At 37.1% G+C, this 13,878-nt stretch overlaps 1 protein-coding gene across 5 annotated transcripts in view; it reads left to right on the top strand.

Moving 5' to 3' along the window:
• The window catches only part of SLC39A12 (solute carrier family 39 member 12), a 72,547-nt gene that overhangs the window by 31,949 nt on the left and 26,720 nt on the right, over positions 1–13,878 (top strand). For 4 of the 5 annotated variants that reach the window (XM_037738999.1, XM_017529761.2, XM_037739000.1 and 1 more), the window contains 4 exons: positions 531–638; positions 2,988–3,054; positions 7,912–8,070; positions 10,395–10,582. In XM_037738999.1, coding sequence (XP_037594927.1) covers positions 531–638; positions 2,988–3,054; positions 7,912–8,070; positions 10,395–10,582 — 522 coding nt within the window. The remainder of the gene's footprint in view (positions 1–530; positions 639–2,987; positions 3,055–7,911; positions 8,071–10,394; positions 10,583–13,878) is intronic. The other variant, XM_017529764.2, reaches the window with a different exon arrangement.

Below are 13,878 nucleotides of genomic sequence, written 5' to 3'. Positions count from 1 at the left end.
AAAAAAAAAAAAAAAAAAGAAAAGAAAAAGTTCTGAGCAGCCAAAAATGTAGTGTTTATTCAGATTGTTTATGGGCTTATCAGGGAACTTAAAATGAGTTTTAAGAACATAATTCCAAGATTTATAATATTGCCTTAAATAAAAGGAATGTGTATGTTTAGGAACTGCAAATGCTTTAATTGATGAATACATTTCCAGAGACGTTATTTTACTAGTCACAGGGTACAATTTTGGTAGTTTTATTATCATTGTGGTATCTCTGTCAGAAAGAATTCAAAACTTAATTTCATTTAAATATATCTTTTTTTAGTAAATAAAAAGGCAGTATAAAAACTACCACTGTTCAAGCCTCCTTTAATCATCACTGGACATTTTTGAAGTTGCATTCCATTTTTAAAGCATCCCTGTTCTCTTTGGTGGCATCCACCATTTTAGTCAATAAGCAATGGAATGGAACCATGACATTGACAAAAACTATACCTGTGTTCTTCTGGCTTCAACGCTAATTTTAAATCATCCTCATCCACCAGGGCCTGTCATTGGTTAATGGGCATGTGGGACATTCCCACCATCTTGCACTCAACTCTGAATTAAGTGACCAGGCAGGCAGAGGCAAATCTGCTTCAACTATCCAGTTGGTAGGTTCTTGATCTGAAGCATTCTACTGATCTTACCTTCTTTTCTTTATTCCTCAATGAACAAATGAAAATCAGTAGAGTAGACAATTAGATTCCACACTCCTGATTTGCCTGTTCTTGACTGTGATAAATACTGATTAGAAAACTCTGCCAAGCACCTGAAAGCTGTTTTAAAGAGCAGCAAGCACCCTCTACAGATTCAAATCATTGTTCTCTGGATCACTTTCAAACACGTATGGATCAGACTGACATCATAGACTTGTCCTTAATCCTTGTGTTTACAAGTTTTCATAAACAAGCTGACCTTTGCGTTTTCCATTCTGAGTAATCCTTAGCCATGACTAGGTGGATACAAACAGATGTTGAGCAAGGGATTACTTATAGCACCAAGGACTGGGGTGTTCATTTCATAATGCAGGAGAGAACTGATTCTGCCCAATGAGATGTTTCCTAGTAAGTGCCTTCATTCTGCTAAATTTTCCACAATAATATCTTCTGTATTAATTCTCAAAGTACAGTGTCCAATCATGTTCAAAACAATACTCCCATTTGAATTCTTAAAGTAACAAGTATAGGAATGGAAAAATATGAAAGTAAAATATAATTGTTAGGATTCTTGCCTCCTGGAACCATGGCCTTGGGGTAAGGGGTTTACAATTTAAGGACAGATTCCTCAGTAGAAATGAGGAGGCTATTTCTGAGACATTGACGTAGTAAAATAAAAGTTTGGAAGTAGATTTCTGATCTTGTGCTGATTCAGAGATTAAAAACCAAAAGTTTCCTTTAAAATATGATTTTAAGAACCTTAATTACATTAATTGCTTGAATAGTCTAAATATGGTTTGAAAGAAGATAACTTCAGGTGGGGTTAGTTTTAAAAATCACTTTACTGCTGACTTTATTTTTTCTCTTTGAAGTGTCCGGAGCCCCAACATGCATATAAGCAAATCTATTAAGGTAACTTAGTCTTGAGCCATTTGAACACTTCAGTGCACGAATATATGTATAATTCCTCCTGTTATTTAAGCTGCAAGTTCAACCTAAAGCAAAATAGAAGTCGTATGAACATTTAAGAATGTTTGAAGAGTGTAATTTCTTGTTTTCTCAAGAAACTTGAGGATAAGGAAGGAGAACATACATTTTTTCCCAATCAATAAGAAGTCCTGAATATTTGACTCTAAGTTACTTTACATAATGTGACAATAAATAGCTATTTTTGAAAAACAAGACAAGACATTCTACAATAAATATCTGATCTGGTCTTTTCACAGAACTATAAAGCATTGTGATTATAATCAGGTTTTTGTTGTAACATAAAGGGATCACATTGTTTTTTGTTTCTGTATCCACCCAATTTCAAGTAAGAGGTCTACTTCCTGCTCTCTGTACCCTACGGGTTCTACTTTATTTCTCAGCCATCCTTCTTCACAAACAGCCTATCATTATGTCTTTTGAATAGCTGCTGCTATTCTAATATGTGAACTTTACTAATATGTAAAATTTACTTTCTCTCTCGCACACAAAAAATGCATTTATCTCATTACATTTGTGTCAAAATTTTTTACAGCTTCGGGTGACAGAATTCTATGAATACGCTTTTAAAAGGACATATTTAATATGCAGATGAAAAGTTTTATTTAAATAATAGAATCAGAGGCACAAAGGGAAAATATTTTTTCAGAAATTGGACTGTGAGTCAGTCTCAAATAAAATCAAGTAATCTTAACTTATAAAGTCAATTTCAAAATCTCACTTCTCTGTCATATAAAAGAATGAAAAAGCCTTTGAATTTTTTATAGTTGTCTTTTATAAGTATGTGGATCTACTTTCTTAATGGGCAAGATTCTTTGACTGGCAAAGCAGTTAACACAGAATATTATGCTGCAGTGAATAAAATGAGGTGTTGAGTTTGCATGGGTTTCTTTTCTATCCAATATATGTCAACTGCTCACAGATTAGAAGAGGAATCCTAAAACCACAATTCACCATACAGGAGAAGTGCCAAATTAGGCCGAGAGTCATTTTTTTAATAGCTTTTGAATTTCATAAAGCCTTACATAATTTACGAGTCTGAATTACAGACTGTCTCAGTAGCCTTCAGCTCTCTATGGAAGATTCTGGTCTACATGAGAGTGCTATTTTCATCTAAATATGAAGAGTGCAAAAGGCTTGCTTTGCCATAGACTTTTGGCTCTCCATTGTATTTGCCTATGAAACCTAGAGGGTCTAATACACATCTAGAGTGTTAAAACGTCTTTAAAAATCAACATAATTCTCCAGATGTTTCATTTTCCAACAAAATGATGGCCATTACTTATCTTTCATCAGTTATTTTTTTATTTAAAATAGCAAAGCCCGGAAGATTCACAGGCAGCTGAAATGCCAATAGCCAGTATGACAACCTCCAACAGGAAATGTGAGTACCACGCTAAGCTTTACATGTAGAAAGTACCATGGAAAACAGTTATGTCTGTTTTGAAATAAAATGTCAAAACCATATAGATTTCATATCGGGTAGGTAGTTTATTACGAAAAACTTTTCAATAGGATTTGTAATAAAAACTATTTCCTATCTGGCTCTCAAATTTACTACATATTCATCTCAACTTTACTCCTTTTAAAAATGAAGTTTTTCTTAATTTAAACTAATTCCCTTCAGGGAAAACTTCAATTAATGTAAACACATGTGTGTGTATCATAGCTCATTCCTGAACATATTTAGGAATATGCGATGATTGAGGCTTTTATTTCACAATGAAGGGTAAAGATGTCATTGGTTTTTCATCTTCTGTCGCTGTCTACTGAAAATTCATCACAAATGTGTCTTATACTGTCATGGAGATGGTGGAGTTCAAATCAGTGATCTCATTTATTCACATGTTATTCTATAACTTATTTGTTCATTTAATTTTTAATTTAAAAAGGTTGATGTTTTTTTTTCTGTGACTTTTCCTTCTTCTGCATTTAATTTACCAATTTAGGATACCACCAGATTAACCTGTGCTTATGTTTCTGAATAATTCTGGAAGTTTTTTGGTTTTGTTTCTTTTGCCTGTTTTGGTTTTCATCTGTTACTCTGGAAGTTTTGCCCTATTTTTCTTGTTTATTTTACCCTTTTGTGACATAAACTTCTTACAGTTTTCATGTTATGCATCATGATTAGTTATTCTCATCTTCTGTAACAGCGAATAATAAAAATAGCTACCATGTATTAAACACATCTTATATGCTAGGCACAGGTCTGTGCTAATCAATTCATTCAATTCTCCTACAACTTAATGAAGTAAGAGTAAATATTATCTGAATTATACAAATGAAGAAATCAGTTATTAGAGAGGTTCAATCACTGCTCAAGATTACATAGCTAGTCAGCCCCAGAGCTGGGGAACTAAAGAAATGCTAATGTACCAACAATATTTTTGTGATCATTCATTCATGCATGCATCAATGCATTCTCCAACATTATTTTATTCATTCAAGAAATGCGTGAAGACCTGCCAAGTTTCAGACATGTTTTATGTAGTGCAGAATAAAATAAGCATGGTCTTTATCCTTAGCTTGCAATGTAGTTAGGGACAGAAATGCTACTAAGAACAGACACTGTTATAACAACTACTGTTCTAAATGTTTTAGATAAATTAACTCATGTAATTTATTTATTTGATTCAGAATATGTAATTACACATTTTGTCCATTTCTGCTTTCAGAACATTGCTAGTAATATTTTTTCTTCTGAACCTTTAGTTCCAAGAGTAATTTTAGAATGCTGGGCATACAGTAGATCTGCAACAGATTTTTTTTCCCTTTGTTTTTGGTCTTGGAAGAAGGATATGCCCAGTCAAATCAGGAGCTGGAAAAGGATGGTAGATCAGGGAATAACGACGGTCATCTTCAAACATTTTGCAGACCTTCTACCTACCTGCTTGCTTATTGTTGAGCTCGGCATACAGAGTGAATGGTGAACATATTCACATTATATTAGTCAACTGCCCCTTGGCTAGGGACATAGTGAATTAAGCTTCAAACATTTGAAGACTTGTTTTGTGTTACCTCATCCGTGGAATTCAACTTGTGTTTCAAAAGACAAGATGCAAAAATTCAATCCATAGTCTGATTTAAATTTTAGAAAAGCACAGTGATACCACTTCCAGCCCCCATGTTTTACCATGGAGGATCTCTGATAGTTCAGAAACGTGGAACTCAATGACTGCCAAGTACATGAGTAAAAGTTAAATATTATAGGTAGTTCTGTAACGAGTACATTAAATTACCAGTGAATGCTTATCTTCTACTAAATATGTGTGTGTGTGTGTGTATGTGTGTGTGCATATATATATATATATATATATGCACACACACAGAAAGAGAGAGAGAGAGAGAGAGAGAGAGAGAGAGAGAGAGAGATGGAGTCTCACTCTGTCGCCCAGGCTGGAGTGCAGTGGCACAATCTCAGCTCACTGCAACCTCCACCTCCTGAGTTCAAGCAAGTCTCCTGTATCAGACTCCTGCTAAATAATGTTTAAATTATTTTAAGAAATATGCACGGTGTGTTCTTTATGGCTTACATGCAAATATTTTTATTTGCCTGTGGCTTGTTGCCTATCCACGATCTAATATTTAGAAACCCATGATCAGAGATAATAAAATAATAGCAAAAATAGACCACACTGGTTTCTAGTAGAGTATAATATTGGCTAAAAATCCTCCTTTGGAATGTATGCTATTAATATCAAGACTACATGTAGGAAATTACAAGTTTATTTGCATGTTGCAGTGATGTCAAATATATCACTTGAAGCTTTTTTTAAGCTTCCTTTCACAAAGAAGAGCTTTATCTCTGAAAATTGGCAGGAACAGTTAAATGATCTGATAGCATTATTGGACTCTGAGAGTTTCCAGGCAATGTCAGTAAGAACTCCCTGAATTTAATAATTCAGTATTTATTCTGTGTTCGTATGTTGTTGCCTGAAATCTTTCCCTTTTTAGCAAAGACTAAAATAAATTAGTAAACCACAAGAAGGATGTAAATTAGTCCTACAGTGATATTTCTAAATACTCATGATTTTTAGAAGTGAAATGCACAGAGCATCTTTGGAACACAATAAATAGAGCTATCTCCTAGGTGGTAATCTGGGCTATATCTGCTATTTACTGAAGTTATTTATTTCATGGTATGGGATATGACATGAATCAAATCATATTCCCCAAATAAGATAGCAAACCACATTATAACGCAATCTCCCTTGTAGTCTTAGGCCATGCAACAGTTAGAAACCAGGAAGTATCCTCTTTCTATTTTTATTGAGCACAATTATTAGAACTATGTGTTCAGGCCGGGTGCAGTGGCTCACGCCTATAATCCCAGCACTTTGGGAGGCCAAGGCGGGTGGATCCCTTGGGGTCAGGAGTTTGAGACCAGCCTGGCCAACGTGGTGAAAACCATCTCTACTAAAAATGCAAAAAGATTAGCCAGGCATGGTGGCATGCACCTGTGATCCCAGCTACTTGGGAGGGAAGGAGAATTGTTTGAACCTGTGAGGTGGAGGCTGCAGTGAGCCGAGATCATGCCACTGCACTCAAGGTTGGAAAAAAAAACAAGACTCTGTCTCTAAAAAAAAAAAAAAAGGGAATTGGCCAGGTGCTGTGGTTCATGCCTGTAATCCCAGCACTTTGGGAGGCCAAGTCAGGTGAATTACCTGAGGTCAGGAGTTCTAGATTAGCCTGACCAATATGTTGAAACCTGACTCTACTAAAAATACAAAAAAAATTAGCCAGGCATGGTGGTATGTGTCTGTAGTTGCAACAGCTCTGGAGGCTGAGACAGAACTGCTTGAACCTGGGAGGAGGAGATTGTAGTGAGCTGAGATCACGCCACTACACTCCAGCCTAGGCAGAAGAGCAAGACTCCATCTCAAAAAAAAAAAAAAGAAGGAGGCATTCATTCAGTTCTAACACTAACAATAACTACTACTTACACCTGTCACACAAAATATATGGAACTTAATAATGACATTTTAGACTATGACCTATGACAATGGATTAATGACAGTTCTTATCAAATGGTCTGTGTAGGCAGATTACTCCCAAATAAGCACTGTGCTCAAAATACTTCCCGTGTTTGTGAGTCATTCACCTCTACAACTGAGTTATGCTAACATACAATTTAGAATTTTCAGAAAAGAAATTCTGTCCATTGAAAAGCTGAACTCAATTATGATCAAAATGGCTTCATTGGCTCTCTCTTGACCAGATAATATATATTATGTAATAGAATTCCATGAAGATGGAAGCTTTTCTTTATTTTCTTCAACATCTAACTGGCCTGGTGCTGAATGTTACCTTGCAGAAAGATGAAAACATAGAGTAATTATTCCAAAGCTGACTTTGCGGCTGGAAATGCTGATCGTGGTTCTGTTGAAGTCACAGTGGGGAGTGATTGGGGCACTTCAGGGAAGCCATTAGCACTCATCAGAAAGAGAAACAAAACAATCACACAGTGGCAGAAAGGACACTGACATAGATTGACAGAATAGTCTGACTCAGATAACAGCTTTGGAAATGGACTCTGTTTTAATGACCTTCCACTGGGAGGTGTGCCTTGGCCTGCTCAGTCTGCTACAACAAACTTCCATAGGCTGGATGGCTTATAAACAACAAAAATTTATTTCTCATGGTCCTGGAGCCTAGAAGTCCAAGATCAAGGTGCAAGAGAAGAGCCAACTTTCTGGTTATAGATGGCGCCTTCCTGCAGCAGGAAGTGGCAGAAGGGGCAGGGGAGCTCTTTGGCATCTTTTATAAGGCTGTTAATTTCATCCCAAAGGCCCTACCTCCTAATATCACCACCCTAGGGGAATAAGTTTGAATGTATGAATTTTGGGGGGGCACAAACATTTAGTCTCTAGCAAGGTTCTTAAATTATTTTAAAATGCATTACAAGAGACATACGGGAAGGTCATCAGTGGTATTTTGGGAGATAGTAACATGGTTTTTATTTTCTTCTTTTGGCATAACTGCATAAGATGTTAAAATAATGAATGTCAGCATGTAATTTGTCTCATGAGACCGGTTAGTAAAACAGTGACCATATGTTAAGTGTGTGAGTTATCACATTTGAATCCCTAGCCCTGACTTTTGCTGAAACAAAGTGATGTTATTTAATTAGATGGAATGCAAGAATGCCAAGGGTAGGTGGGAAACTTGGTTGGTTTTGAGGGATTTCGTGAAATATGTAGAGCTCTGTTAATGCTTCTTCTATGTTTGTTTGGCGCTTCAGGTAAAGCCATTAGCTTGTTAGCGATCATGATTCTGGTTGGGGACAGCCTGCATAATTTTGCAGATGGCTTAGCTATAGGAGCAGCGTTCTCATCGTCGTCCGAGTCGGGAGTGACCACCACGATTGCTATCCTGTGTCATGAAATCCCACATGAAATGGGTAAGTTAAACTGTGGAATCACTGTTTCCGGCTTGTTGAGAAAGAAATCTTTCCAGCTATTGTTTACCAGGATTTTTTTTCTAACCTATGATTGAAAGATGAATACTTTCCTTTGATAATTTATTTAAGCCATAAGGAGAGGAGAACTAGAAAAATAACTCCTATACCTTGGAATAAAATCCAGTTAAACTCCTTTATGATGTTCCCCAGGGCCAGGAATGATTCTGTTTGGATTCCAGAGAATTCCATATGGGAGAGAGTCATTCAGAGAAATATTTTGAAGAGTTTTGACAAGGACTTTAAAATCTGCATATTAAATGTGAGAAAAATATTAGGAGGAGAACTTTACCCATCATGTCAGCAAATGGGTCAGTAAGAGAAAATAACGTTTAAATTAAAACCGGTCAGGCACAGTGGCTCACATCTATAATCCCAGCACTTTGGGCGGCTGAGGCAGGTGGATCATCTGAGGACAGGAGCTTGAGACCAGCCTGACCAACATGGTAAAACCTGTCTCTACTAAAAACAAAAAATTAGCCAGCCGTGGTGGTCGATACCTGTAATCCCAGCTCCTTGGGAGGCTGAGGCAGGAGAATCACTTGAACCCAGCAGGCAGAGGTTGCAGTGAGCTGACATTGTGCTGCTGTACTCCAGCCTGGGCAACAGAGCAAGACTCCCTCTCAAAACCAAAACCAAAAAACAAACCATGGTCTCATCAATCTGACTTATACAAAAAGTTTAAAGCCATTGAAATGACAGGTGTAGGGTGGCAGATGCTCATAAGTCTCTTTTTCTGGATAATCTTAGATGCCCTGTAACTTTTTTTCTTTTAATTTGTGTGGGTACATAGTGGGCGTATTTATTAATGGAGTACCTGAGATGTGTTGATACAGGTATGCAATGCATAGGAATCATATCATGCCAAACTAGGTATCCATCCCTTCAAGCATTTATTGTTTGCGTGACAAACAATCCAATTATACTTTTAGTTATTTTTCAATGTACAAATTAAATTATTATTGACTATAGTTACCCTGTTGTGATATCAAATACTAGGTATTATTCATTATATCTGGTTTTTTTTTGTAATGATTCACCATCTCCACCTCCCCTCCTCCCTCCTCCCCACCCCATTACCCTTTCCAGCCTCTGGTGACCATGCTGTTCCCTAACTCCATGAATTCAATTGTTCTGATTTTTGGATCCCGCAAATAAGTGAGGACAATATAGCCGTGTAGTTTGCCTCCCAGGGCACAAGATGGTTTAGAACAGACATTTCTGAAACAGACCCAGAGCTGGTAGAGGCTGGTCTGGCACAGGCTCCCATGGGAGAAGGCTCTTTGCAGTCTCTCTGCTTCCCACTTTTACTCCGACATTGCCCCTAGGAGACTCTTGCCCTCTTGAGCTCAGAGTCTGTTGCTTAGTTCTGACATTGACTCATTATTGATGAGTCAATAATGGCTCCTTCTTGGAGCAGCTTTTCCAAGGTCCTTCCTGAGAGCATTAAAGTGTACCTCATCTGGAAGCCATCCCCTATCTATGGTCCTGCATTTTGCTACTATGACAGTGATGTGGTTCTCAATCCTCAACCCAAAACCACAGAGCGGTGTAACAGTCTGAAGCAGGCCAGCAGAGATGTTTCAAGCCCCGTTCGTGGGACCAATTATGCAATAGAACTAGAAAACTGGGTCCCCAAGCTGTCTTTTTATTGAATTGTAGTCTCAATCCCCCTAACTAAGAAATAGATGCTCTCAGATTTACTAACAGGTCAATCTTCTCTGGAAGGGAAGGCATGGAGAGAATGAGGTTGTTTTCCTATAATTATTTTCTAAAGGGAAAAAATTTGTTTCCTCAACCAACTTCTGCAATGCTTTAAAAATCTCTTATTCGGTAGTTTTCTCTCCCCACATCAGTTCCTGCTACAGTAAATAAAATCGCACATAGCGTCATGATTTCACCTGGCAAATTTCCAGGCCCAAAGATTTAGAAACCCTGGGAAAGCAAATGACTATTTTGCATTTATCTAAGTTGGAAATGTCACAGGATATCAAGAACTCAAGAATGTGTCACAGATCTCTCTGTATATACAATCTTTAGGAGGAGCCAAAGGAATAGAACTCTTGAAATGCAACTTCCTAACAGTGCAATGAAGTGGCTATGAATCCTAGAGAAATATAGGAAAGCTTTTTATTTACTGACCACTCAACTCTACCTATAAAATTGGTTCCAGTTGCTGACATTCCAAATAGCTAATAGCATGTTACTTTAGCAAAGGCATCTTCTGTTAAGTGATAATTATATTTTCCTTTCCCCTTAAACTGCAGGAGACTTCGCTGTGCTTTTAAGCTCTGGACTTTCTATTAAGACTGCCATTCTGATGAATTTTATAAGCGCTCTGACTGCCTTCATGGGGTTATACATTGGCCTTTCTGTGTCAGCTGATCCATGTGTTCAAGACTGGATCTTCACGGTCACTGCTGGGATGTTCTTATATTTATCCTTGGTTGAAATGGTAAGCTTTGTGACTTTTCTATTGGTTTCTCTAAACACTGAAAATGTAAAACAGAGGGAAAACAAGCAGTAAAAATGGAAGAATAAATGAGTAGAAGAGATGAATATATAAAACAATATAAATCATTAAGGAAATATTCTTTGTAGACCAGAAAGTGCATTCGAGGCAGAAAGAACGTAATTTGAGATACAGAAAATATGGACATATTCTGTAGTGTTAAAGCGTCAGGTATGTGATAGCAGATGCATGTAAGACTTTTCTTTTAGTCAATTTGAGTGGAAAGAATGAAATGTTGATAATTATCAAAAAAGTAATCATCAACTCATTCTATTCCAATTTTGTATCTATATGTCATGCCTGTTTTTTTATTTGTACAATGGAAAATAATTCAGCTGAATTTGTCATTGAATTAAATCTGTTTGACTGAATTAACCAACCATATTTTAAAAATAATGATGGCATCTTTAAGTTTTAATTGCCAAAGGACCGTTATGCTGATGAAATGAGAAAGTAAGATTTTTATAATATTTTGTCTCTAAAATTGCAATGTACATCTCCTAAAGAGGTCCTTGCTGGCCCTAATGATAACTCAGTCATTAGTTTTCTTTCTCTATAACCTGATGAGCTAATTGAACTTGGGAAATTTCACATTGTCTTGCTTCTTAAATTCTGGTCTCCATAAGATAAAAGTCTTTTTGAAGGTCATTCTCTATTGGGCTTGTTTACAATTTTTAAAATATCTTAAGGTAAAATCATATTGATTATCCTTTCTCATGGGTTGGAATATGGCAAATTAAAATGGAATAAATTAGCAAAAGTAGTACTTAAGACTGAAATCAGATGTGTTATTACCTGTGTCCTGGAGAAGAAAAAGTAAATTAATCTGGAAGGTACTATGTAGAACAGATTCATTGAGATTGACTACTAAGGAAGCAGAATCCAACCATTGTCCTGGAAGTAAATGTTTTATAAGGAAAATAATATAGGAAGCAGAAACCTGTGCTAATACAACCATAAAGCAGTGCATTGTTGAAGTAAGTCTTAATAAGGGGATTCTCAAAGTAAACACTGCCACTCTTAAACCCCACTCTGAGGCTCCTGAGTTTCTGGTTATTTTTCTTAATTCTTACGTTATTCATGCAGATGAGGTAAACACCAAATATTCTTCCATATTTAGAAATGTTCTTATATATTATTTGTGATGCTCAGAAAACATTGTAATATTGCTAGTAAAGTGAAAAGTAGAGCAAATTTTGACCCAGCAATTCCATTACTGGGAATATATCTAAAGGAACATAAATCATTCCATTATAAAGACACAAGCAGCACTATATACAATAGCAAAGACATGGAATCTATACAAATGCCCATCAATGATAGACTGGTTAAAGAAAATGTGATACATATGCACCTTAGAATACTATGCAGCCATAAAAAGGAATAAGATTGTGTCCTTTGCAGGGATATGGATGAAGCTGAAAGCCCTTATTCCTAGCAAACTGACGCAAGAACAGAAAACCAAACATTGAATGTTCTCACCTGTAAATGGGAACTGAACAATGAGAACACATGTACACTGGGAGGGGAACAATACACATTAGGGTCTGTTGGGGGAGGATGGGGATGGGGAGAGCCTTAGGAAAAAGAGCTAATGTGTGCTGGGCTTGATACCTAGGTGACGGGTTGATAGGTGCAGCAAACCACCATGGCACACGTTTACCTGTGTAACAAACCTGCACATGTACCAGGAACTTAAAAAAATAGAATGGGATAAAATAAAGTGGAGCAAATTTTACCCCTTTTTCTGAAACTGTCTTCCAACCTGAGATCAATGTTATGGAATCCTGAGATTCTTCCATCTTGAGAAATGTGTATTTACAGCTTTTTTGTGACTTTGAAACCACAGTCACTCAACCATTTAATGATGTGAGCCATCCCTTGTTGAAACTGAACAGTCTTCAAGGTAATATGTGGAACACATCAGTCTTCAGATTCACTCTTGAGCTTCCTAATGTTCAACTTTCAATTTCTAACTTCTCTTTATGGGTCTGTTTGGGGCAGTTGCTGGATTCTTTTGAAGTTTATTCTGTTATTCACAAGGACCGGCTCTCTCTTTAATTACGATGAATGTCATTGTCTGCAGTCAATTTGTTTTCTTTGCTTTTGTCTACTCTCCCGGAATTGACCTGGGAAGGTTATCAAGAGCCATTTGTCAAGCAGAACCCTAAGCTAAATATGTCATTTTCCTTTCAATGCTCCTACTCCTTTTCTTGTAAGGGTAAGAAATTGCTTATAAGAAAGCAATGTGACTGATACCCTGTGAGATTCCAACTGGCATAAATCTTGACCGTTGCAAATTACTATTAGCCAAGGAAAAACCAGCATCCTGGCAGAAAGACAGGAAAAAAAATACTTGTAAGTTTCCCGGGGCTACTTCCTATCATCCAGGTCACTTGCTCTCACGGCCTTCTGAGCAACTTCTAAACAAACGCGGCCCTTTCATATAGCAATAAGCTTAACTGTTGCTGTTCTCTGTGTCCATGCCAAAGAAAATAGTCGGTCATTTAGAGGGAAGAAAACAAGATTTTAAGACTCTGAAATAGCAAAGAAAACAAATGCAGCATCTAAAGGGTAAAGGGGAATACTAGAGAGAATATACTAGTTATTTGTTAAATCCTGGATATTTACCAGGATATTTACCATTAACCTTCTGAACAAGGTTAATGTGAAAGACTAGTTAGATCTTTGCTTTGTGTTTGTTTGTTTCAAAGATACTGGAAGTGTTACTTAAACTCCAAAAAGAACAAGAACTAGAGACATAAATGAGGCCATTAGCAATGAGGTCAGCAAAGAAGAAAGTCGTCTCCAGGGAAAAGTGCCAGCCTTAACTCTCCAAAGTAGAATTGGCTTATTCAAGGACACTAACTCCAAATCGCATTGAAGCATTTCTAAAGGAAGTTAAGAATGAATGCCGCTCTGGGTGGCCAAAGGAAATTAAGGCTCTGTTATGAAGATCTGTGTCCTAGACTGGGTTTCCCCCAAAGCAGATGGGAAGACAAAGGGCAGGGTGAAAGCAATTCATTTGGGAGGTGATCCCAGGGAGCAGAAGTGAAGGGCTGACAAACTGAAACAGAGAAGGAAGAAAAAAAGTCAATACCATCTGTGTTTTTATTAAGCTGACCAGGACTTTGGGAACACCATCACACGGGACCTTCTGATGAGGCTCAAGAAATATGCCTCAGAATAGTTTACTAGGAAAGGAAGAGGCTTTAACATTCAACACTGGCCCAGCTGCC

This window comes from Cebus imitator, unplaced genomic scaffold (assembly GCF_001604975.1).
Source record: "Cebus imitator isolate Cc_AM_T3 unplaced genomic scaffold, Cebus_imitator-1.0 Scaffold61, whole genome shotgun sequence".
NCBI lineage: Eukaryota > Metazoa > Chordata > Mammalia > Primates > Cebidae > Cebus > Cebus imitator.
This window is presented reverse-complemented; position numbering and strand designations above follow the sequence as displayed.